Raw genomic sequence first — 24,190 nt, 5'->3', positions numbered from 1 at the left:
TACATGTATCGTGTACGACAGGATACGCTGCATTTGCAAATCTAATTTACATTTCAAAAGCACGGGTCGGCTTAGAAAGGTTGGGTAAATGCTGGTTTAGATTCTCTAATAACGCTGTTGCTGGTCGTAAGGTCCACGAGGCTGTTGCGGCGGTGGCGGTGGCGGCTGCTGCTGTTGCTGACCGTAGTATCCATTTGGCGGGGGTGGCGGAGGCACACCATGCTGGGGTTGGTTGTATCGCGGTGGCTGGGGCTGGCCATACGGAGCTCTCGGCGGCTGAGGATACTGCTGATATGGGGCCTGGGGAGGTGGCGCCTGGGGCGGGTACGGGGGCAGGTTGTGCGCATTGTACTGTGGTGGTGGTGGCGGTGTCTGATAGTATGGGCGCGGCGGAGCCTGCTGTGCCTGGGGCATACTCATTCCATTGTACGGCGGCATGGGCGGTTGGGGAACTCCAGCAGCACGGGGTGACGTGTACTTCGTCGCTCCATACGCTACAGGTGGCCTTGCGGCACCAAATCCGCCAGGCTGCGTGTACTTCGTCACGCCACCGTACGGCTGAGTCTGCATCGCAGGGATTGCGGAAATTGCAGGCGTGGGTGGCATTGGTGGCTGCTGACCGTAGCTACCACGACCTCCATGGGGTGAAGCATTGCTCCGAGTTTGGTAGTCCGAGAAGTTCCCCGTACGACCGCCGCGTCCTCCACGCCCGCCACGACCTCCTCGTCCGCCGTACGTTGATGTACGGCCAGAGCCTTCGCTTCCAGCAGCCGGTGCACCACCCCGGTTACGCTTTCGGTTGCCGCGCTTGGCAGCCGCCTCCGCTTCATCATCGGAAAACTCCGCGTCATCCGCTTCTTCGTCGAAAATGTTGGAGGCGTCCGTGCCCTTGTCCTTTATATTCTCCGGCTCAATGTACGTCGTATGCTCCGTCGCGTAGTACACATCCGAGTTCACCGTCGCCTGCTCGGGCATCTTGGCCGCGCTCTCAAAGCGAAGCAGGTACATGGGCATCAGCACAGGCCCAAATATCTCGTCCACACATCCAAGCACCGAGCGGTCCTCGAGACACAAGACGCTTCCTTCATCCAGTGGTTTTGTGTTGGGGTTGGACTTGATGGTCATCATGAGACCGGGCGTGCTCACGTTCAAGATGCTGCCGCATTGTGCAATGGGGCAGTCGGCTGTGAGCTCGACATTGGGCTGGCGCACAGGCGCGGTCGCGACCTCGTGCGCTGTGGTCATTGGCCCGTCCACCTTGTTCTCCTCCTTCTCCATGGCGGCCTCGATCTCGGCGCGCAGCTTGGCGGGGTCCTCCTCATCACTGTCGTCATCAGAGCTGGCCTCGTCCATCTCCTTCTTGGGCTCCTCATCCTTGGCAGCGGGCGCTTCCTCCTCCTCGTCGGAGCTGTCGCTGTCGTCGTCTTTGTCGTCGGTCTCCATCTTCACTATCGGCGATTGGGCGCTGACAGTCGCGGCGCTCGCGAACTGCGCCGTGACAGAGTGCAGCTCGGCGTCTGCGTACTGTGCGGCCACATCCAGGTCGGACACGGGCTGCGGCGCGTCCATGGCGGCGTGGAATGACGCGAGACCGCTGCCGGTGAGTCGAAGTTGCGGGCCTTGGAGCTCCAATCAAAAAGCCTGCAGAATAGCATATTGAAGCCTATGTAACAGTATACTGAAAACTATGTAGCAGCATATTGAGAATCGTGTTTAACAGGGGGAAGGGGTGCGTGCCAACTTCGACATCGAGGTCGGACAGCGCGCAGCCTGTCTTCTTACGTTAGCTGCGGCGCAAATATGCATCTAAACTAGCGCTACATGCAGCAGTGCAGTGTGGCAGTGGGGTGGCAGCTTCTTCACTGCGTGCTCGTCCCGTAATCGGGTGGCAATCGTCATTGCATTCGCGACCTTTTGCAGCGCTCTCATTGGCCATAAAAGCGTGCGGTGGGATTGTCCGACCAGCCAAGATACTCATTGACGTTGGCCCCCAACGTTCTCCCTCCTCACTTTGAAATCCGCCAGGTCAAGCACAAGCTCTTCCTCCTCAGTCCCCCTTCTCCAAGATGTCGTTCGAGCTGCCCAAGATCGCTTACGAGTACAACGCGCTGGAGCCGTTCGTGGACACGACGACCATGAACATCCACCACACCAAGCACCACCAGGCCTACGTCAACAACATCAACAACTACATCTCGTCCGACAAGGGCGCGGCTCTCAAGGGCAAGTCCATCCTCGAGGTGGTGCAGGAGGCCACCGAGGCGCCTGTGCGCAACAACGGCGGCGGCCACTACAACCACTCGCTCTTCTGGACGTGGATGACGTCTCCGGGCTCCACCAACACGGCCCCGCACGGCGCCCTCAAGACGCGCATCGACGAGGACTTCGGCTCGCTCGACCAGATGAAGCAGCAATTCAACGCCGCCGCCTCGTCGCGCTTCGGCTCCGGCTGGGCCTGGCTCGGCGTGCAGGCCGACGGAAAGCTGGCCATCACGTCCACGCCCAACCAGGACAACCCGCTCATGCCCGGCGTGGACCAGCCCCTCATCCCCATCCTCGGCCTGGACGTGTGGGAGCACGCGTACTACCTCAAGTACCAGAACCGCCGCCCCGAGTACATCTCGGCCTTCTGGAACGTGGCCAACTGGGACAAGGTCGTCGAGTACTACGACGACTTCGCCTCGAAGGGCAAGCCTGTGGAGATCTGAAGCGGAGAGCAGCAGGAAGCGACGACCCACTCGTCGCTGTGACTTGACGGCTCTAGTCGCAGCGCCTCTGAGATTGTGACGTGTTTTGTTTCATCCCTATTGGATGTGTTTGAGGATCAGCGAGTCTCGTGATTCCTCGGAGCTCTCCCCAAATTTAATCTAGCAAAAAGCAATGAATCTGTTTGAATTCTAGGCTTGTTGATGAACGTAAGTGTCCAACCCTCATGTTGGCATTGTTGCGCCTGTAGACTTTGCTGCGCCGCTGCTTGGTCGAGACGGGACCTCATCGAGCGACGCTTTCTGGAGCTTGAAGACCAATGGCGTGACCTGAGGTGATCCTTTGACATCCACGGCTGCAAGGGACACAAAGTTAGAGACGTCATTTGGTTGGACAGTTTGAGCACGCCGGGCAAATGTCCACTTACTGACGGCCACAGCAGTGTACTGCCCTCGAGACTTCAAAGTTGTGTTGGCACGCGCCTCGCCAGTCTCGTCCAGCTTGAGTCGCGTGCCGTGGTCGTCTGCGAGGTCGACAAAAGCTGTACCAGCAATTAATTCTGCTCCATTCGCCATCACATCAAACTCAGCTACCGTTAGGACTCTACAGCGCTTTGTCCGACCACTCATGATCTATACCTTTGACCAGTTTGGACGCTGCAGCAACCACCTCGAGTTGATTTTCCGCTGCACTCTTCTTGGCAAGGATCTCCGCCATTTCATCGTCGACTGAAGGTGCCCCAGAGTGCATCGTTGGCGTGATCGGGCGCGATGAAGAGGCTCCACTTGGTGGCCGGGACCCTGTGCCTCCAGATTTCATCGACGCCATGGACCTGCCAGTCTCTAACGGTGATGATGCACTGCGAGCCTGGACGGCCTGCAGTGCTTTATTGAGCGCGTCTAGCTCGATGCCCAACTGGATATTCTTTTGTTTGCACAGGTCTTCTACGTCCTTGGCGCATGTATTTTTCACGAAGCTCCGTAGGATCGCGCAGGACACGTTCGCGTTGTACATTTTGGGCGGCGATGTGTTATCTTGTGAAAGGGCAAGAGCACCAAGTTAACGTCACGCACATGTTCTACAACGCAAGATACAGCCAACGCACCGAAGCCATACTTGACCCAGAAGAAGGAGGCCTGCGCGTGCGAAGACATCCTGGCGGTAGATTGAGGGCAGGACGGTGCTATTGCGGCCCTTCGCAAATTTAGCTTCACAGTTTCGACTCTTGGCGCGGCGATAAAAGCTACAAAGCTCCATGTAGAGCAGCTCTAGCTTTTTCGGGAATAGCTCAACGCGAAGGCGAACTCATCACCAATTCGGTGCAGGAGCCCCTTGCGGCAGTTGATATGAGAAAGAGATAGTGCTATGCATGTATGCACTGCCATCTTTTTCGAGCCTGCGTGTAGCTGGCAACTACTAGTTGTTGCGAACGCCCTGCCGCAGGGGTTAAGGCTTAACATAACTTAAACTGCTAGGCAAGGCGCTGGCGATGAATGCCATCTAAATGTCAGGCTACGGGCAGCATTAATTAATCAACGATCGGATATGGAAGGTCATTCAGTATTGCGATGCATACGCTCTGTAATTGTAAGTCCACTAATTCGTGTGCGGTACTTTAGAGCGGGACAACAAAATTAGCAAGGTTTTGTAATTACATCTGACGCCGGAATACTGAAGATCAATCAAAGAGTGGCACTGCAGCAAAGATCACGCACTTCAACTTTGTACATATTTGTCCCAAACCCGACCATCACTTTGCTCTCTCTCTCTATGCTGGAAGCGCTGAGAGCGCTTGAGCAATTTCTTGGCATTGCAGTTGCAGTCGACAAGCGACTCAACTGCAAGCAAGTAGCCGGTCGCTGCTGCTAGCCGACGATGGGGAGCTCAACGACGCCAGCAAGCACCTGGCGGCGCCGTTTCATTGTGAGCTGTGTACATGTACTTAGGCAATGCCTGATTGAGCGTGCTGTTATGATAGCGGTCCATACTGGGAGGCCACGCAATCGATCTCTGCCACCTTGCGTCGGTCCAGCACGTGGCCTGATCAAGACGTTAGTAGGTGGAGTCCACCGTGGACCCGCTGTAAAGGATCCTGTGCAACACCACCGGGCAAAGCACGCCGCGTTGACAAACTGCGAAACTGCGTCACGTGGAGCTGGAGAACAAGCGGCGGCGCTGAAGAATTGCCGGTCCACTGGCCACGAGCGCCGCGATGTCGCAACAAAACTGAACACGGCAACGACTCGGCGAGCGCGTCCAGCGCTTGCATGCCGGGCTCCGCTATGCAATTCTCAACTTGCATTGCGAGTCTCCTTAGGCACTTCGATGTCACGCCTCGTACCCTCAAAAACGGCAAGAATCGGCGGCACTTGTCTATGCGTTGGCGGCGAAATGTCCACCCCACATCGCCGATTGCGGGCTGTACATGTTGCTTCTGCTGGTGTTTGCTCACTCACTTCTTTTTCCTCGTCGCCTTGGATAGCCGTGCACCGATCTTGAGTCACGACGACTGCCATGGGATCTACCAAAACTTCGTTCACGAGCCCGTACGCGCCGCTCGAGCTCAGCGCCAAGGAGAAGAAGCAGCTACGGCAGCTCGCCAAGAGCCTCGTCGAGGTGAACGTGGACAGCTACGAGGAGTTCCTGTACGTGAACGACGGCAGGCTGCCCGAGCGCGAGTGGAAGTTCCTCCGCCGCGACGAGCAGGTCGAGACGTTCGTGCGGCGCCGCGACAGGTACAACTTGAAGGGCTTCGGGGCCCCGCAGAAGCTCCACGGAGACTCGTTCGCAAGAACCGTCACGAGTCTCAGCAGTACGCGCAGCGAGGATTTTTCGTCGCTCAACGTGGCCGACATTCGGTCATTTGGTACCAGGGACGGCACGATCGAGGAAGCTGTACACGGCGCCATGTGCCCCACGACGGAGATGATGCGGTACAACTCGGGGTATCTCGAAGATGGCATGGAGGACGGCTGCGTGCTGGCCACTATCGACAACGTGACGCAGGAGGACCCGTTCACGTCCTTGAGCGTGCGGTGGGGGGTCACTGAGAACTCGCCCATTGTCCGCAAGGTTATCAAGAGCTACGACCACGTGTACCTGGACGCCACGGGCTTCACGCAGCTCAGCAATGGGGAGCGCGTGGGCTACCACCTCGTGCACTCGGTCGACTTTCGAAACACGACGCCCGCGCTGCCTCAATTCTTCCGAGGGCAAGTGGCTGCCATCGGCTTTTGGCGACAAGTCCAGCCGAACGTCGTGCAGATCCACGGCCACGGAGTCTACGCGCTGCCGTACGAGCGAGCGCGGAACCTCTTCATCCCTGCAATCGCGACGTCCTTGTCCAAGTCGATGGTGCACGTCTTCTACGCGTCCAAGATGAAGAAGCTGCGGTCTGCCATTCGGGAACAACGGATGCAGATGCTCTTCCGGCCGCAGTGGAGCGCACACCATCCGTGCAGCGTCTGCAAGAAGAAGCGGACGATGCACAAAGGCTCGAGCTGCGAGTTGTGCGGTGAGCACGTGTGCAAACTCTGTCGTGTCACGCACAAAATGTCGTCGGTGGAACTCGACAACAAAATGCACCACACCAAGATCCACGTGTGTCCGTTCTGCATGCTGAACGTCATGAACAAGACTGCAGCAGATACTGTGCGAGCAGAGATTGGAGCCGGGCAGTACGGCACCTTACAATAGTCGAACGTTTCCTGAACGATACCTGTCCGATCGAAGGACAGCGTACTCCATGACTTATTAGCGCGACACAGCACTTTGGTGCGATGTCTTCGATATGTGAATATAAATGAGAAAGTTTGTCTGTCTGTGAAGCGATTGTGATCTGCTGCTCCAATTTCAGCTCACAGTGTCGCCATTGCCTTGGTCATGCAGAATGGGCAAAAGAAGAGCAAAGACTCCGTGGCTACCATCTTGGACTGAAAAGTTTGGACGGGAATCAACCGAGTCTATCCTATACGCACTCACCATTCCTGAGATGACGGCGTCAAGGTAGGCGTATCGGATAGCTGTTGATGCTCAAATTGAGCCAGGGGGGTCACACACTGAGGGTTCCGGCATAGCTATCCGATAATGTTGCAGCATGCGAGGATTTTCGGTGACCCGTTTTCGTTTGGACCGATTTCCTGGCCAGGGAATGCTATCGCGACGGCCTCCAAACTGACAATGGACGTGCCCTCTTCTTCGTTGCCTTGCATTGGATAGCCTTTCGACCTGTTGATCATATTGGCAGCAAGCTGTTGACAGATAAACATGTTGGACACGCGCTGAAGAAAACGGCGATTAGTGAATCGATTGGAAGGTGCACGTGGTGAAGGCAACAACGCATCGCTTTAGACGATGCTTGGTATCAACTAAATGCAATGAAGGCGGAAGGCCGCATCAACTATGACTATGGGAAGCTATCATACCAGCCCGACTCGATCTCGGCGCGGACCACCGCCGTCGCGTCCGAATTCACGACCCTGGTCATACAAAACGGACACACGTGCACCTTGGTCCAGTGGACCTTGTTGTCCAGCTCCACTGCCGCCACCTTGTGCGTGACGCGGCACACGGAGCACACGAGCTCGCCGCACAAGTCACAGCTGTCACCCTTGTGGATTGTCCGCTTCTTGCTGCACACACTGCACACGCGGTCAGCGTAGGACTGAGAACGAGGGATGGTTTGTGCCCTTCGCTCCGTCAATGCCCAGCGGAGCTTCTTCATGTGCGCTGCGAAGAAGATGTGCATGACCGACTTAGACATGGATGTCGTCACCACAGGCACGAAGAGTGAGCGAGCTCGCTCGAATGGGAGCGCGAAGACGCCGCGGCCGTGGATCTCCACGACATTCGGCGCCGTTTGTCTCCAGAAGCCGATCGCAGCAACTTGACCGCGTGAATAGTCTGGAAGCGGAGGAGTGACCGACGGGAAGTCGACGGAGTGGAGAAGATGAAACGCGACGCGCTCACCGTTGCTCAGGCGCGTAAAGCCCGTTGCTTCCAAGTAGATGTGGTCGTAGCTCTTGAGAATGCTGCGGAGGATCGGAGGGTTCTCAGTCACTCTCCAACGGATCGAGAGAGACGTGAACGGCTCCTCTTGCGTGACATTGTCAATGATCACCAGTACGTTACAGTCCTCGATGCCGTCCTGTACGTACACGGACTTGTAGCGCATCGTCTCCGTTGTGGGGCCCATGGCACCGTAGACGGCATCTTCAATGGTGCCGTCTCTCGAACCGATCGACCGGATGTCGGCCACGTCCAGCGACGACAGTTCTTCACTGCGGGTGCTGCTGGTGCTTGTGATGCTGCTTGTGTCGGAGCCACGACGGAACTTCTTGGTCGCGCCGAACCCTCGCAGGTTGTACCGCTCTCGACGACGAAGGTACGTCTCGACCTGCTCGTCGCGACGGAAGAACTTCCACTCGCTCTCAGGCAGTTTGCCGTTGTTCTCGTACAGGAACTCCTCGTAGCCATCCACGTTGACTTCCACGAGGGTCTTGGCGAGCTGGCGAAGCTGCTTTTTCTCCTTATCGCTCAGCACGATCGGCGGGTACGGACTCGTGAACGGGGCCTTCTTGGTGCTGGAGGCGAAGTTCTTGAACTCCATCTCGACCGGTGCCTGCGCGGTGCTGCTCACTCGGCGAGAGTCAAAGTGACGGAGACTGGCAGTCTCCGAGAGCGCACAACGAACGACTTGCACCGCATAGAGCAGCAGCTTGACGTGCGATCCTGTTGCGGTCCGTCGTGGTAACAGTATCCGCTGGACGGCAGGCACAAGACTCTACCGGAGACGGCCACTGCTTGCAGGGTGCGACCTGCCTCCGATGCAACTCGAGTCAGTGTCACGTCCGTCAGCACAGTGAAGGATTAAATCGATGCAACATCATAGCTCGACAAAGCGATGGCAAGGAGCAAAAGCAGAGGCCGGAGCATTAGGGCAAGGAGCAAAGGCAGAAGCCGGACTATTAGGACAAGACAGTAGTGTATCAGCACTGAGAGCACCTCCAAGGTTCGCCATTAGTCTCATCGTGCACGGCGAAGTCCATTTGCTGCGAGTGCTATGGATATGCGTTCATTGGTGGCCAGTGGCCGCTGGCTACGAAAGAAGCTCTGGTCCGTGACCAGCACTGCGAGGGTCGAGGCTCGACACCGACAACCCGCACGCCTCCTCTCCGAAATTGGACGACTGACGCTAAACTTGGTAGTTAACATCTCACTGCGAAGGCAAAGCGCCTGCCTCGAGGTCAAGTAGAGCAGCAATGCACTCGCAACGGAGACCGTGTCTGTCCATATGGACGATGCAGTGGGAGATGCAGTGGGAGACCTCGCACAAAGCGCTGAAGGGAGCTGATAGTCCCCTCCACGCCAGCAAGCAGAGCCGTGCACTGGTGGCTCCGTTGATGGATTTCACGGTCCACTTCGCTTTCCTCCTCCGTGCACCATGACTGGTTCCTTGGTCGCGCTCGGCACGTACTGCGGCATTTTCGGCGCGCTGCTCGTCTACTGCAACCTCATGCAGGTTGGACTCACCGTCGCCATCGCTACCGTGGCGGGTGTGCTGGTCCTCAGCTACGTGTTGGTGTTCACCGGCTTCTGCTTCATGGGACGGACGTTGGTGCGCTCGCCACTGGAAGCTCCGATCGCCGCCATCAAGCTGCAGCTCAACATTTGCTCCACCGTCGCCGCCTACGTGGGTCGTGGCTTCAAGACGCGCTTCCCGCAGTGGACGCTCACGCTCGAGATCACGGGCAACCTGATGCGCTACATGTTTGAGGAGTTCGGCGAAGTCATCGCCTTCGAGAACGCGGCACTGCTTCGTGAGCCGTTCGCCATGCACGGCCGGTTGATCCTCAAGTCGAACTGTCGCCAGCACAAGACGGTGCCAGAGAAGCTCGAGGCCAACGGACTGGAGCACACGTGGCTCCGTGACGCCGACAAGACGCAGCACCGCATCGTGGTGATCCACTTCCACGGCGGAGGCTTCGCCATGTCACACCCACTGCAGGACGTGGAGCTTGCGAACCAAACGCACACGATACTCAAGCACATTTTGAAGGACAAGTACCAGCTCGACGTGTCGGTGGACGTGCTGCTGGCCAACTACCGCAAGAGCCCGGAGAACCCGTTCCCGACGCCCGACGACGACTGCTTGGCCATGTACCAGTTCGTGCTCAAACATGAGAGCATCTCGCCGAGGCACGTCGTGTTCAGCGGAGACAGCGCTGGTGCCAAGATGTCTCTGTTCAACTGCATGCGCATGCGTGACGCGGGCAATGCAGGGCAGCTTCCTCTCGGTTGCCTGCTGTACTCTCCGAGCGTGGACTTTGAGGAGAAGGGGGGCGACGACAAGACCCCGTTCTGCATCATGCCGGCCAAGTTCGTGGACTCGGTGCACCAGACGTATCTGGCCAAGGTGGCGGACCCCAAGGAGCGTTTGCTGGTGTCTCCTATCAACCGCGACCTTCGCAACTTGCCACCGATGTTTGTCCAGTACGGAACGCTCGAGCGCTTCTACGAGCAGGGCAAGCGGATCATCGCCAAAGCGAAAGAGCAGGGCGTCACCAATTGGGAGGTCGACTTCCTGGAGAACATGCCCCACGACGTTGTCATGCTCCCGACGGATGTGAGTCCCGCGGCCAAGGAAGGGATTCGCCACGGCTGCGAGTTCGCCGCCAAGCTCGCAGCAGGAGTTCTGTCTGCTGAGCCCGAACCGGAAGCTGAGTACTAAGGTCAAACTCGATCGCGTCTAAATCGCGTAAATCCAATTCCTATCGCAACATCAAGCGATTCTTCTTGTCCAGCTTGGTCGTCAAAGTCACACGGTGCAGATTTCGTTGACGCCTGATGCAGATGTTGAGCGCTGTTTGGCGACGAATATACCATCTTCCATTCCGTGGCGACACCTCAAATGCAGCTGCCTCCACGATCGATGGCTACGTTGGATATCACTCGAAGCCGTGGAAGGACGATGGACGTTGGATTCATCGCCGAGAGCTGCCGTCGTCCGCTGGCGTTCTCATTCGTCTATTTGCTGCCTCGGAGCGAGAATGGCCAAGTCCAGCGAATTCGTGGCGCCTGGTCTGCACGTCACTATGGTTGCCCTCCTGCTGGCTTTCTCTGGTGCGCAACATCTCGGCATCCTACTCGCCGCCGTCTACGCTGCGGTTTTCGCTGGGTTTTGCTACGTTTCAAGGATGTTCACCACCTCGCTCGTGACGATCCCGTGGATCGCTGTCAAGTTGCAGCTCAAGTTCGCCTCGCTGCTCATTGCATACGCAGCTCGAGGTTTCCAGCCTACATTCCCGGAATGGACTTTAGCCTTCGAGCTCACGATTTCCATGACGCGCTACATATTCGTAGAGTACAGCTCCACCATCGTACATGGAAACACATCACGAGTTCGAGACGCAGTCAAGCAATACGGCCTGAAAATCCTCAAACCGAACTGCCGCCAGCACAACACAGTTCCAGAGAAGCTGGTGGCCAACGGAATGGAACACACGTGGCTCCGTGACGCCGACAAGAAGCAGCACCACGTCGTCGTCATTCATTACCATGGGGGAGGTTACTGTATCTCGGACCCGCTGCAAGATGTTGAGTTTGCGAACCAGACCCACACCAAATTGAAGCAAATCCTCAAAAGCCAGTACCAACTTGACGTGTCGGTGGACGTGCTGCTGGCCAACTACCGTATGGCGCCGGAGTTCCTGTACCCGACGGCGCTGAACGACTGCTTCGACATGTACAAGTACGTGCTTCAGCACGAGAGCATCGCTCCAAACCACGTCGTGTTCAGTGGTGACAGCGCTGGTGCCGAGATGTCCATGACGAACTGCATGCGTCTGCGCAAGGAGAGTCCGGAGCTGCAACCCGCGGCTGCGCTGTGCTACTCGCCTGTTGTCGACTTTAATGAGGTGAAGGGCGACGAGGAATCCCCATACTGTCTTCTGGTGACCAACTTTCTCGACGTTTGCCTGCCGTTGTATTTGCACAATGTGACGGACGCTGAGGAGCGGCGGCTGGTGTCCCCGATCAACAATTGTCTTGTCGACCTGCCTCCCATGTTTGTACAGTGGGGAAGCTTGGAGCGATTCTACGCGCAAGCGCAGCGTTTTAAGGCCAAGGCGGAGACGGAAGGCGTGACAAACATGGAGTTTGACTTCCTGGAAAACATGGTCCACGACGTAGTTGTGCTACCTCCTGCGATGTCTCCTTCAGCCGAGATGGGTATTCAACACGGCTGTGAGTTCGCGGCGAGACACCTCGCTCCTGTGTTGCATAAGACAGCAAGAGGTCGTGTAGATCCCGAATCGGAGCCGTAGTTTGTTCTAGTGCCAACATGTCCATTCTCCTTTTACCGTTTCCATTGTAGGCACTGTGAACATCATTTCACCAGACCATTGACGCTAGTGGTGAGCTGATGAACACATCCCCCATTCCGCGGCAAAGCAGCAACTATTATAGCAGAGCAAAGCAGGGCAACGGACTTCGCCAGAGCTCTTGTGGAGAGGAGTGACAGCTCCGGCATAGGTTGCGAGCGAGGACCACCGGCAATGCTACTGGAGGAGGGGGCAGAGCTTGCTTTCTGGTGACTACGACGTCCACGGGGTGGTGCGTTGATCGGTTTGTAGATGGCCCTTGTCGGCGTCCTGTTGGTGCGGTGATCCTAGTTGTGTCAATCGTCACTGCGTACCTTTTCCTGTTCGGTGGGTTCTGTTACTGCGAGTTTGCTTACCACATCGTTCGTGGCGGTCCTGTAGATCGCTGTCAAGCTGCAGCTCGAGCTCGTCTCGCTAGAGAATTCAAGCCAATACTCCCCAACGAACTTACCACTTTGAATGTTCGCGGTCTATGGCGAGACTATCGTGAACAAGAACACGCACTTGATGCGGGAGCCGTTTGCCATGCATGACAGGTTGATCGTTCCCTGTGGCGGGGAAAGGCGTCAATCACGCGTGCGAATTCGTTGAGAACTACTTGACCCCCGTGCTACATTCTCGCAGTGATTCGGAGCAAGAATCACAGCTTTGAAATACATGTACAGCACTGCGATGGAAAAGCCGATGTCAAAGCTGTAAAGGTTTGCGATTTTGCCAGTCCACTGCGTGCGAGCATAGTTTCTTGTGTGATCCACGCGTTATCTGCAACTGGTGAAAGCTTTGAAGACCACGTGCAGAGTGCCAACAGTCAGACACTTCTGCCAATCGCTTGGGACCGGTCTGGCCCAGACTCTGGGTGAGTGCGTGCTTCACGCACCGATCAGCGAGCCGCTGATCGCTGACCGTTGACAGCGAGAGGCTACCGCTGTGTGTAAGTTCCCGCCAGTCGACCATTTGCTCTGCCCGAGACTGACGATGAGCGCATCTGTAGTCAATCTCGGCGTTCATGTCACCCTCGCTGGCGCCCTCTTGGCGTACTTCGACATGCTGCAGTACGGCACCCCTGTCATATTCTTCTCGATCGTCCTTGCGTACCTTGCGCTATTCGCCGGCTTCTGCTACATGGCGTGGCCGTTCGCGACCTCGTTCGTGCTGGTCCCGTACATCGCTCTCAAGATCCAGTTCAAGCTCCTCTCGCTGCTCGTGGAAGCTGCTGGCCGTGGATTCAAGCCAACTTTCCCCGAATGGACCCTCTCCTACGAGCTCACCATTTCCATGATGCGCTACACGTTCCTCGACTACGGACACATCGTGGCTGACCAGAACGCACACCGTCTACGCGGTCCCTTCCAGATGCACGGCAAGGTGGTCCTCAAGTCGTGCTGCCAAAAGCACAACACGGTCCCGGAGAAGTTGGTGGCCAACGGAATGGAGCACATGTGGATGCGCGACCCCGAGAAGAAGCAGCACCGCGTCGTGGTCATCCATTTCCACGGGGGAGGTTACTGCATTTCGGACCCACTGCAGGACGTGGAGCTGGCCAATCTGGAGCACACAAAGCTCAAGCAGATTCTCAAGGAGAAGTACCAGCTCGACGTGTCGGTGGACGTGCTGCTGGCCAACTACCGTATGGCGCCGGAGTTCCTGTACCCGACGGCGCTGAACGACTGCTTCGACATGTACAAGTACGTGCTTCAGCACGAGAGCATCGCTCCAAACCACGTCGTGTTCAGTGGTGACAGCGCTGGTGCCGAGATGTCCATGACGAACTGCATGCGTCTGCGCAAGGAGAGTCCGGAGCTGCAACCGGTAGCGGCGCTGTGCTATTCTCCCGTGGTGGACTTCAGCGAGACGGACAACGACGAGAAGACGCCGTACTGCATTCTGGCGGCCAGCTTCGCCGATAACTGCCTGGCGACGTACCTGCGCAGCGTGACGGACCCGGAGCAGCGTCGGTTGGTGTCGCCTATCAACCACAGTTTGCGTGACCTGCCGCCCCTTTTCGTGCAGTGGGGGGAACTGGAGCGGTTCTACGAGCAGGGACTTCGTTTCAAGGCGAAGGCGGAGGCTGAAGGTGTGACGAACATGGAGTTTGATATTCTGAAGAATATTGTCCACGACCCGGTGATGTTCCCTACTGCGGTGAGTCCTGCTGCGGAGAAGGGTATCACTCACGCATGCGAGTTTGCGGTGAGGCACCTGGCCCCGGTGTTGCGCGCTGGTGCCGACCCTGAACCGGAACCGTAGAGATCTGATGTGCTGGTAGTTTGTGGCGGTTGGTTTAAGAAAGCGAGAACACTTGCGAAATGTTTGCTTTGTACAGGTCTGTATTGAATGGAGGTGCGGCAGTACGGTGGATTAAAATTAAATTTTCCGTAGTCAATGTGGACTTTGGTTTTAGGTCTGCGCTTCATGCAATATTATTTATGTATAACTTGGTCGTGCGCCTTAAACCTTGGTGAGGCAAAAACAAATTCGTGAGGATTCCGAGTTCGTCCAGTCTGGACCTGAAAGCTCGAGCAGTATCTCAGCATACCACTCGAGTAGCACACCGCTATGTTATTAGTACATACCGGAAATGGCAAGGATATCGAGCTTTTCGCTCGACTGCATGTGGAGCGTACTCGTTACGATATAATTCAGCTCGCTACAGTGTAAGGTGTCGTGACGAAGACAACATTCTTCCGTCGATAATAATAATTGTACTACAGCGTACAGCAGAGCTCATGCACCGTGTGACTGTACGAGTTGACCACCTCACTGCTAAATTCTGCACGTACGCAAGCAGCCGATTTGTCCGGCTGTCTGGGTGAAATCCGTGCCATGCAGGACGAAAACAATTCTCGTTTACAAATTCGCCAGCCGATTGGTGAAGCGAAGTCCGTATTGTAAGCTTATGCCCGACTCACAAATGCTCGTATATTTTCTAGCTACATGTATTCTCCATTTCCAAGTGGAAAAGGCTACTGCCGGTACATGTAATACGGATGTCTGGTGGAGACATCTATCCACGGCCCAAGGGTGTTTTCGGTGCGGTGCAGACGTTTTCACACGTGTCCTGAAATGGCACACACCATTCCTCATCCTCATCCGTTTCTTCTTTCTCGTTGACCGCTGCGCAGTGTGCAAAAGTGAGGTCTTCTGCTTCCACGTTGGCACGAAAGCGAGATTTACCACCGCGATTTGCGTCCAAATGGGAGTCCGCCAACGGCAGGTTCCGCTCCCTCCGCCCTCGCCGATGTCAGGTCAGATTTCATTTTCCTCGATCGTGGGCGGAGACACCATGGCGACAAACTACGGATCACTAAACGATAACAGCGGCAAGAACCTCCCAGGTGCCAAGTCGAGCGCACTTCAAGCGTCGCTCAGCATTGCCGTGCTGGCTGGGATCGTCGCGCTGCTGGTGATCCTGTTCGGTGGTGTCGCTGCAAAAGCCATTATCGCCGTAGTCGTGGTTGTGTACGTGCTGGCGTTCGCCGGTTTCTGCTATGCTGCTGTGCCGTTCTCGAGCTCGGCAGTGCTGGTTCCGTTCATTGCAGTCAAGTTGCAGCTCCAGGTCGTGTACCTGCTGCTCGCGTACGCTGCTCGCGGATTCAAGCCCGCCTTCCCGCAGTGGACGCTGGCCTACGAGCTCACGGTCATGATGATGCGTTTCGCCTTTGCTGACTACGGTCACCTCGTTGGCGGCAAGAACGGTCACCTGCTGCGCATGCCATTTCACCTACACGGCAAGTTCATCTTGCAGTCCAACAGCCGCAAGCACGGCACCATCCCGGAGAAGTTGGTAGCCAACGGAATGGAGCACATGTGGCTGCGTGACGCCGAGAAGAAGGACATGCGCGTTGTGGTCATCCACTTCCACGGTGGTGCGTACGTGGTGTCCGACCCGTTGCAGGACGTGGAACTGGCAAACCAGACGCACACCAAGCTCAAGCAGATTCTCAAGGAGAAGTACCAGCTCGACGTGTCAGTTGATGTTCTGCTGGCCAACTACCGCATGGCGCCGGAGTTCCTGTACCCGACGGCGCTGAACGACTGCTTCGACATGTACAAGTACGTGCTGGAGCACGAGAACATCACCCCCAACCACGTCGTGCTGAGCGGGGACAGCGCCGGTGGTGAGATGACGCTCACTAACTGCATGCGTCTTCGCGACACCACCCCGGAGCTGAAGCCCGCCGCCGCTCTCTGCTACTCTCCTCTTGTGGACCTTGGTGAGACCGGCGGTGATGACATCACCCCGCACTGCCTGCTCGCCGCCAGCTTCCTGGACACGAGTCTGGAGACGTACCTGCGCACGGTCGACGATCCGAACCCGCGTTTCAAGGTGTCCCCGATCAACCAGAACCTGAAGGACCTACCGCCGACATTCGTGCAGTTCGGCACGCTGGAGCGCTTCTACGAGCAGGGACTGCGCTTCAAGGCTAACGCGGACGCCCAGGGCGTCACGAACATGGAGCTGGACCTGCTCGAGAACATTGTGCACGACGCGGTGATGCTGCCGACCGCGGTGAGCCCTGCCGCTGAAGGTGCTATCTGTAACGCGTGTGCTTTCGCCGCAAAGTATCTTGCTCCTATTCTCAAGGCTTAGGCTTAAAGCGTAGGTGAAGAGTTCTAGTCGCAGATATAAAGCGAGTTCAATTCAATTGAAACTAGAAGCGATACACATGTGCTCGCCAGAGCATTTCGTGACAAGAAGGAAAGCAGGTACTCTACGAACTGAAATTGAGCTTCGATGGACTCAACTCTTTGAGAATTGGGCTCCAACTTGCGGTATCTTCGCCTGAAAAAACGCGGGTTTGATGCTCCTTCAGAGTCGACCCCCCAATGGACTCGTTTTTGAGTTCGGGGTGCCCGGGCTTCACTCCTGTCGACTACCCGAAAAGACAGGGGGGGGGTCCTCATCCCCGATGATTGGGAAGGGAATGACAACAACCACGCGCGCCTCAATGTTTCGCCACCACTGTGACCAACTGCACTCATACTTGATTTTGGTGCTCTCAGGAAGTGGAGATGACGTCCATGACTGCGTATGGTTCCCTTTCTGCTGAACAAGACCAACAATCGCGTACCTCGAGCTGCCATAACATCCTCAAAGTCGCAATTCCACTCGCTCTTCTGGTTGCCCTGATTGTCGTACTCGCAATGGTGGGTAGCGTGCTGGTGTCCATTATAGTGCCCGTGGTTGCCGTTCTGTATTTGCAGGTATTTGCGGGGTTGTGCTACATGGCGTGGCCGTTCGCGACCTCGTTCGTGCTGGTCCCGTACATCGCTCTCAAGATCCAGTTCAAGCTCCTCTCGCTGCTCGTGGAAGCTGCTGGCCGTGGATTCAAGCCAACTTTCCCCGAATGGACCCTCTCCTACGAGCTCACCATTTCCATGATGCGCTACACGTTCCTCGACTACGGACACATCGTGGCTGACCAGAACGCACACCGTCTACGCGGTCCCTTCCAGATGCACGGCAAGGTGGTCCTCAAGTCGTGCTGCCAAAAGCACAACACGGTCCCGGAGAAGTTGGTGGCCAACGGAATGGAGCACATGTGGATGCGCGACCCCGAGAAGAAGCAGCACCGCGTCGTGGTCATCCATTTCCACGGGGGAGGTTACTGCATTTCGGACCCACTGCAGGACGTGGAGCTGGCCAATCTGGAGCACACAAAGCTCAAGCAGATTCTCAAGGAGAAGTACCAGCTCGACGTGTCGGTGGACGTGCTGCTGGCCAACTACCGTATGGCGCCGGAGTTCCTGTACCCGACGGCGCTGAACGACTGCTTCGACATGTACAAGTACGTGCTTCAGCACGAGAGCATCGCTCCAAACCACGTCGTGTTCAGTGGCGACAGCGCTGGCGCCGAGATGTCCATGACGAACTGCATGCGTCTGCGCAAGGAGAGTCCGGAGCTGCAACCGGTAGCGGCGCTGTGCTATTCTCCCGTGGTGGACTTCAGCGAGACGGACAACGACGAGAAGACGCCGTACTGCATTCTGGCGGCCAGCTTCGCCGATAACTGCCTGGCGACGTACCTGCGCAGCGTGACGGACCCGGAGCAGCGTCGGTTGGTGTCGCCTATCAACCACAGTTTGCGTGACCTGCCGCCCCTTTTCGTGCAGTGGGGGGAACTGGAGCGGTTCTACGAGCAGGGACTTCGTTTCAAGGCGAAGGCGGAGGCTGAAGGTGTGACGAACATGGAGTTTGATATTCTGAAGAATATTGTCCACGACCCGGTGATGTTCCCTACTGCGGTGAGTCCTGCTGCGGAGAAGGGTATCACTCACGCATGCGAGTTTGCGGCGAGGCACCTGGCCCCGGTGTTGCGTTCTGAAGCCTCCATGGCATAGATATTATTCTTGATCTATCAGGGCGACTGAGCTGGTATTATCCGATATTCATTAACGTCAATCACGAAGCCTGGAAATCCTGAAGAATGATGGTCTCATAGTTGAAGTTTTGACTGTTACACCGATCAACGAGCTGCCGCCAGTGACTCACATTCCGACATTGGATTTATACGATCTCTCTTGGCCTTCGGCAATTTGTAGGGATGTTAATCTCCAGCGCCAGCGGTGAAGGACGTCGGTAGCAATGTACGAGCTCATGAGTCTCGCGGTAGCCAGCGCTTTCTTCCGTGTCGCCCGGACGCGCTGTGCCACGCTAACGCGATTGTTGAGCCCGCCTGTCGTGTCGTGCATCGCGGGTCGTCTGAAGTTCACGGCAGACAGCAACGCCCTTCGCAATGCCAAAGAACTTCACGACCTCCGACTGAGCAACGCAGTGCAAGGCGCTGGCGCAAGGCGGAATAAATGGCGCTGCAAAGCTCGGGATCCGCCATCGACATGGCCGGCAGCTACGCCAGCGCTGGTGCAGCCACTCGCTCTGCGAGAGCCCGGCCAGCGCGACAACGAATGGGTTCGACCGAGCCCATCGGTGGCGATCGCGCCTCGCTACGTCGGGCCAGTATAGCCGGTGGCGATACGGACGATAGCGCACCGAGCTGCGTCGCTCTCGAAGCTGTGCAGCGCAGCAATGCAGAAGAAGTGAAGCCCCATCGGGTCTCTATAACAATCCACTGCAGGTGGGGTTGAAGGCGCGCGCCCTCCAGCTGCACTGGGGCTCTCGCTGTAGTGACCAGCGCCCCCAGCTGCAGCTTGCCAGAGGCTCGACCGGACGTTATTGACTCGGTGTACGGCCGTCTGATCTGCATCGAGCCAGGCGCCCTTTCCTACCATTGGCCAAAATCCAATTTCACAGCGTCCATTGGTCGAAAAGGAGCCAGAGGGTCCCACACCTTTGATGTCGCCAGTCAAAGCGCCGAGCCATTTTTCTTCACAACGGGAAATCGCTCCGAGCTGATAACAGCGATGAGCGCGTACCTGCACGGGTTGGGCGGCTACTACCCGCAGCCGCACTTCCGCCAGCCAATGTCCGCCGGTCCGCTGGCCGCCTACGACTTCGATGACGACGACTTCTCCTCGGATTTCGACGTCGTGGAGCGAGATATCGACGCCGAGATGGAGGCACGTCAGCTGCAGCAGGAACAACGTCTCCCTCCTAGTCTCCCTCCGCGTCCTGCACCTCGTACAGTGTCCCAGCGGATGTTGCAATCATTACGCGTTCAGTCTCGCGCCAATCATGCGGCGTCGCTGCCGCCCAGGATTGTGGCGCCTCGAGGATTCACAGACTCGACGTTCGACTTGCGCTCCGTGGCCACTACTGAGAGACTCACGGACGCCTTCGACACGCCGCTGTCGTCCCGCTCTGGGTCCTCCTCGTGCACTGACAGACTGGAAGCCAGGATATCCAAGGGCTTCCTCACGAGACGAGACTGCGGGCCGGGACTTGCAGCGGTGAACGAAGGACAGGACGCGTCGCTGCTGTATTCTGGACGGAGGACGTACCCTGCTGAGTCGGTGAGGAAGACGGAGCATGCCAGACTGTCGGACAACACGATGAACGTTGCTACCCCCCAAGAGACCAAGATGATGGGCATCCTGGAGAAGGAGCGAGCGACGAGGGTGTTCAGACCGCAGATGTCGTGTCCTGAGATGACCCAGAGCAAGAAGGAGAACGGGGTGAGGTTCCACTTTAGAAGAGGGACATCTGTGGATGACGATGCGTTAAATGGATGCATGGAGAGGTTGGCGTTGATGGATGGACAAGTGGATGATGTGAAGACTGCATTGGTGAGAGCTCAACCTCCGAAGCGGGTGACGGACTTGGAGTACACGATGTTGGCCTCGCAACTGGCGGAGATTGAAGCGCTTGTGGATGGAATTGAGAGCTGCATGAACACGTCGTCCTTCTCGACGCTCACTGCGCGTGTGCTGGAAGAAATGCAGCTGCTTACCAAGACAACGCAGCAACTCCGCACGAACGGAACAACCTTGATTTTGGCCAATGTGGGCAAGCAGCAGAACGCCGATTTCACGCAGGCTCTTCGACGCCTGGTGGCGAGAGCGGCTTCTGTTCAGAAGCGTATTGGCGTTGTTATGCATGCGATCAAGAAGCTCGTGGTATAAGCTGCGCGTTTTCTATCTATTGCGGGGCGATTAGGAATCGCCTTCGCTTCATCCACAGACGCATCCTTGGTATGCTTCGGCGAGGACCCGTTGCTCAAGTGATCTCTCGGTTGCTGCTCGGGTCTGAACGGGTCAGTTCGCCGCATTCTTATTTAGTTTGCTTGTTATCCTGACCAAGTTTACCAAGACGGCGACGGTCATCAAGGCTGTGATCGAAGCAGTCGCCAAGCCGTCTGTAGACGCTAGTGGTGTTTAGTGCGTAGCGTGTTTCTTGCGTCTCCCTATCATAAGTATATGAGCAGTCACAAGTACTTTCCTATTCATCGATGATAGATGTAATTTCATATGTGCTGTAGCAGCTCGTTGGTGAACGGTGGGTTGCACGCTACGGGCTTCTTCGAGGTAGAGTAAGTTCGGGCAGCCTTCAGACCTTGCGCTAGTACCCAACAACAAAAACAATGCGCTTAGTCTTTGGAGACCATCCATCAATGACACACTCACGCTCACTTCGATGTGACCCAGCCTCTTTCTCGCGCTTGCAGATTTTTGTGAGTTCCTCCTCTTTCCCCCGACGCTGATTATCTAGATTTAGGATCTACAGTCACTAAACGTTAGCAAGCAAGCACATCACGACGTTTAACACGTGCCTCAAAAAGGCGTAACAATACCTCGTCAATAATCCTTCTCCTCTCGCTAGCTTCTGCAATCAGTTCATCTGGATGGCGCAGCCTAGTTGCAAATACGTTAGGCCGATTAAATCAACGCAATAGTGACAACGTACTGATATCTTTGAGTAACACGAGGCGCAGAGCGTGTCCGTGAAGATCGATTTGCTATCTTTTCAATGAAAACAAAAACTGGTTAGCCCGCAGTCTCCTAACGCCCCAATAGTACTTCAGCTCACATCGGATCCATGCGATGATGCTTTCAATGGGCCCAAAGAAATCAATGAACGGCTAGAAGTATCGATCGCATTCATTGTGCCGTCGCCCCCACGCCGATGTTTCTGCCTGGTGCCTTGTTCAAGACGTTCTCCATCCGTTGAAGCTGCTGTAGGCTCCGCCACAAGATCTTGGAAATCGGCTAGTTCCACACCCAAAATCGTTAGAACGACCTGGGACCCGCTGTTACCCGAACAATCTACAGCCTCAAGAATCGATTCGGAGTCGAACGGGATGACTCGCTCAATTGGGGCGAGAGGCACAATCTTCTTCTTTACACGCTTGCGATCTATGTCGTGACCCGCATCTGATAGCTCGAACAGTGGCTTCGCTCTTTGGATTGCACTTCCAGGTGAGAAGATTGGCCTCATCATTCGTGTCGTTCTCGGAACTGCCAGCAAACTTGCCAGCTCAAAATGCATTGAAAATAGACCGGTGCTATCTTTCTGACCGGCAAACCAACGACAAGCTAAAAAGCTACTGTTTCAACGGGATGAGGCTCATATTTCACGAATCTCTTTCACATCCGGAAAGTCGGCCTACAACGGAGTAGGTTAGCGCATCAATCGTCAAGTGCACCAGTACAAATTCATACCTCTTGGAGAGATATCCAACCCGCTGAGAGGCTTGTAGCGGCGTTTTCGGTCGCATAATTCGTGTTCTTGACCCTCCCAGTTGCTGAACTGAAGGGCGTGAAGACCCACCTACATCCATGAACCTGTTAAATTCTTATCTGGTAAAACTCTCAGCTGCACCGGCACGCACCAATTTGAGGCCTCGCAAACCGCTCGAACATGCCGACGTTTGGTCTTTGAATTGTTCGTGGCGTCTCGGGTCTTCCCATATTCGCCATCGGGTTGCGCATTGACGAGTTAGATGGGTCGACTGCGTACGGCCGAGCAGCCATGGGACGCATTGCGGGGCGGCTAAATTGGCTGGCTTGCGCTACGAGGGTACCGCCATTTTGCTGGGGTATTCCCATGGTAGAGCGTGTAGGTGACGGAAATTGCCGAGCATTAGGTTGAGCTTTAAGAGTCTTGCACTGTTGAACCAAGGGTTAATGGCACATGCATTTTAAAACAAATCAGTTGCGAAAGCTCACCATTTTCTCCCAGTTGCGGCACTTCCGTGCCTTCTCTTTGTATGCCTATGTCGGAGATACATTCACGTTGGAACAATATTGCACGCCAAAACCGACAAAAACGAGTATCACCAACTTCGCGCAATTCATCATTTGAGGTCGTCAGCGCTTGCATCTTCGACTTTGTTTCTCTTAGCTCAGCTTCCAGTTGATCCGTGTAATTCTTCAGTTGAATGTATTTTTCTCCATGCTGAATTTGAAAGGCCTTCTGTTCCTCAGCTGTGAGCAGATTGTCAAATGAACTTCTAATCTTGATGAAAAGTAACACAGAGCTGCAAACTAACCTTGCTGGCGCCTGATTTCTTCCTGTACACCAACACTTAGATTTAAATGCGTTGTATGGATTCAAAACGCTCTCAATAGCGCACCTGTCTGCTCGAAATTCGGTTAGAAATGTTAAATACCCTGAAAAACTATCCTCACGTACCTGTACGAATCTTGGGCTAGCTGAAACTGCAATGGACGGTGTTATCGAAGAATACAGACCAAGCTCGTCTGGACTAGGTGCGTACCAAAATGAAATCTACAAAAAAAACAAGCAGGTAAATTCACCAACGGAATTATGCGCCGCAACAAAAATTTCAGTACCTAGTGCTTGCTGGAAGTGTTCTACCCAAACGATACGCCAGAGTAAACCACCCGGACTCGGTTCTCAGCAGCATCGATATCCTACCGAAGCACGACGACGGATCGGCCATCATCTCCTCCCATATCGCCTACTCGACGCCCAACAAATCAGAGCCGCAAAACCAACAAATAATCTCGAGAAGCAACACCTCCGTCCTCTGCTCAACCTTCCGTCAGTATCAACTCCACGTTAAAACACACAAGTACACACCTTGGAATCCGCGACACCATGTATCGTGCTACAATGCCATCAGCAACACTCAAAAGCACAAGCAACACAATATACAACTCCTCACGTCTCCGAGATCCCACTCCGCCTAAAAAAACAACAGAGTTAGCAACGCGACCAAATTCCGCCACCAACACACTCTCAGAACTTACGCTTGGCTCAGATCTGGGCATCAAAACGCACAGCATAACCCCCGGTCAATATTCACAGCAATATCAATGGACACAAGTGCAACTCCACCTACCGACGTTGCAGGCTGGACACTGCAGTCTCCCTTGTCCAAAGTGCTTGTACGCGCATTTCTCCTGCAACACGAAGCGGCAATTAGCACTCAGAGCGCATCTACTATTATCCTCAGAAGCCGTCGACGCACACAGAACAAGTGGCCACAGCTCGTGCGGTAGCACGTCTCAGCAGACTGCGCGTCGGGTAGAATCGGCCCCCAGCACGCGTTGCAGCGCAGTTGCGGACGGATGTGCGATGCCGAGAGAGAGGCCACGCCCCCGTCGCCATCCAGGTCACCCATCGTCTCGGCTGCGTGCCGCTGTCCGCGGTTGCGCACGCTCGACGTCTCGCTCATGCGGCTGTCGTCGTCCATGGCGTCTTGGAGAATGCGCACAGGCTGAGTGCGGAATCGAGGAGTGAT

The 24,190-nt window shown here is 55.7% G+C and overlaps 13 protein-coding genes across 13 annotated transcripts; 8 read left to right on the top strand and 5 right to left on the bottom strand.

Annotated features, from left to right (window-relative positions):
- Positions 1–105: 105 nt before the first annotated feature.
- KRP23_1037 (H/ACA ribonucleoprotein complex non-core subunit NAF1) lies at positions 106–1,569 on the bottom strand (the record flags this gene model as incomplete). Its single annotated transcript, XM_067880607.1, has 1 exon — positions 106–1,569. One exon carries the CDS (start codon positions 1,567–1,569, stop codon positions 106–108), a length of 1,464 nt encoding a protein of 487 aa, XP_067751605.1.
- Positions 1,570–2,066: 497 nt separating this feature from the next.
- KRP23_1036 (Superoxide dismutase [Mn], mitochondrial) lies at positions 2,067–2,708 on the top strand (the record flags this gene model as incomplete). Its single annotated transcript, XM_067880596.1, has 1 exon — positions 2,067–2,708. One exon carries the CDS (start codon positions 2,067–2,069, stop codon positions 2,706–2,708), a length of 642 nt encoding a protein of 213 aa, XP_067751604.1.
- Positions 2,709–2,930: 222 nt separating this feature from the next.
- On the bottom strand, positions 2,931–3,860 carry KRP23_1035 (uncharacterized protein; the record flags this gene model as incomplete). The annotated part of the gene is made up of 4 exons (XM_067880585.1): positions 2,931–3,061; positions 3,134–3,265; positions 3,345–3,740; positions 3,812–3,860. The coding sequence occupies 4 exons, from the start codon at positions 3,858–3,860 to the stop codon at positions 2,931–2,933; spliced, it is 708 nt and encodes a 235-aa protein (XP_067751603.1).
- A 1,360-nt stretch (positions 3,861–5,220) lies between these two features.
- On the top strand, positions 5,221–6,402 carry KRP23_1034 (uncharacterized protein; the record flags this gene model as incomplete). The annotated part of the gene is made up of 1 exon (XM_067880574.1): positions 5,221–6,402. The coding sequence occupies one exon, from the start codon at positions 5,221–5,223 to the stop codon at positions 6,400–6,402; it is 1,182 nt and encodes a 393-aa protein (XP_067751602.1).
- Positions 6,403–7,111: 709 nt separating this feature from the next.
- KRP23_1033 (uncharacterized protein) lies at positions 7,112–8,314 on the bottom strand (the record flags this gene model as incomplete). Its single annotated transcript, XM_067880563.1, has 2 exons — positions 7,112–7,736; positions 7,863–8,314. The coding sequence occupies 2 exons, from the start codon at positions 8,312–8,314 to the stop codon at positions 7,112–7,114; spliced, it is 1,077 nt and encodes a 358-aa protein (XP_067751601.1).
- An 834-nt stretch (positions 8,315–9,148) lies between these two features.
- On the top strand, positions 9,149–10,435 carry KRP23_1032 (Monoterpene epsilon-lactone hydrolase; the record flags this gene model as incomplete). The annotated part of the gene is made up of 1 exon (XM_067880552.1): positions 9,149–10,435. The coding sequence occupies one exon, from the start codon at positions 9,149–9,151 to the stop codon at positions 10,433–10,435; it is 1,287 nt and encodes a 428-aa protein (XP_067751600.1).
- Positions 10,436–10,754: 319 nt separating this feature from the next.
- KRP23_1031 (Esterase) lies at positions 10,755–12,029 on the top strand (the record flags this gene model as incomplete). Its single annotated transcript, XM_067895769.1, has 1 exon — positions 10,755–12,029. The coding sequence occupies one exon, from the start codon at positions 10,755–10,757 to the stop codon at positions 12,027–12,029; it is 1,275 nt and encodes a 424-aa protein (XP_067751599.1).
- Positions 12,030–13,061: 1,032 nt separating this feature from the next.
- On the top strand, positions 13,062–14,333 carry KRP23_1030 (Esterase; the record flags this gene model as incomplete). Its single annotated transcript, XM_067895758.1, has 1 exon — positions 13,062–14,333. One exon carries the CDS (start codon positions 13,062–13,064, stop codon positions 14,331–14,333), a length of 1,272 nt encoding a protein of 423 aa, XP_067751598.1.
- Positions 14,334–15,279: 946 nt separating this feature from the next.
- Positions 15,280–16,677, top strand: KRP23_1029 (Esterase; the record flags this gene model as incomplete). Its single annotated transcript, XM_067895747.1, has 1 exon — positions 15,280–16,677. One exon carries the CDS (start codon positions 15,280–15,282, stop codon positions 16,675–16,677), a length of 1,398 nt encoding a protein of 465 aa, XP_067751597.1.
- A 554-nt stretch (positions 16,678–17,231) lies between these two features.
- KRP23_1028 (Esterase) lies at positions 17,232–18,428 on the top strand (the record flags this gene model as incomplete). The annotated part of the gene is made up of 1 exon (XM_067895736.1): positions 17,232–18,428. The coding sequence occupies one exon, from the start codon at positions 17,232–17,234 to the stop codon at positions 18,426–18,428; it is 1,197 nt and encodes a 398-aa protein (XP_067751596.1).
- Positions 18,429–19,448: 1,020 nt separating this feature from the next.
- Positions 19,449–20,606, top strand: KRP23_1027 (uncharacterized protein; the record flags this gene model as incomplete). Its single annotated transcript, XM_067895725.1, has 1 exon — positions 19,449–20,606. One exon carries the CDS (start codon positions 19,449–19,451, stop codon positions 20,604–20,606), a length of 1,158 nt encoding a protein of 385 aa, XP_067751595.1.
- A 341-nt stretch (positions 20,607–20,947) lies between these two features.
- Positions 20,948–21,921, bottom strand: KRP23_1026 (uncharacterized protein; the record flags this gene model as incomplete). Its single annotated transcript, XM_067895713.1, has 5 exons — positions 20,948–21,042; positions 21,108–21,201; positions 21,275–21,335; positions 21,388–21,443; positions 21,511–21,921. The coding sequence occupies 5 exons, from the start codon at positions 21,919–21,921 to the stop codon at positions 20,948–20,950; spliced, it is 717 nt and encodes a 238-aa protein (XP_067751594.1).
- A 146-nt stretch (positions 21,922–22,067) lies between these two features.
- KRP23_1025 (uncharacterized protein) lies at positions 22,068–24,142 on the bottom strand (the record flags this gene model as incomplete). Its single annotated transcript, XM_067895702.1, has 17 exons — positions 22,068–22,086; positions 22,143–22,251; positions 22,313–22,589; positions 22,650–22,694; positions 22,765–22,907; positions 22,973–22,994; positions 23,057–23,063; positions 23,116–23,141; positions 23,201–23,211; positions 23,277–23,297; positions 23,362–23,404; positions 23,465–23,473; positions 23,527–23,554; positions 23,612–23,632; positions 23,697–23,709; positions 23,789–23,849; positions 23,918–24,142. The coding sequence occupies 17 exons, from the start codon at positions 24,140–24,142 to the stop codon at positions 22,068–22,070; spliced, it is 1,080 nt and encodes a 359-aa protein (XP_067751593.1).
- Between the last annotated feature and the right edge of the window lie 48 nt (positions 24,143–24,190).

The sequence above is a fragment of the Phytophthora ramorum genome (assembly GCF_020800215.1).
Source record: "Phytophthora ramorum isolate Pr-102 chromosome Unknown Phyram_PR-102_s0001, whole genome shotgun sequence".
In the NCBI taxonomy this organism is placed as follows: domain Eukaryota; phylum Oomycota; class Peronosporomycetes; order Peronosporales; family Peronosporaceae; genus Phytophthora; species Phytophthora ramorum.
This window is presented reverse-complemented; position numbering and strand designations above follow the sequence as displayed.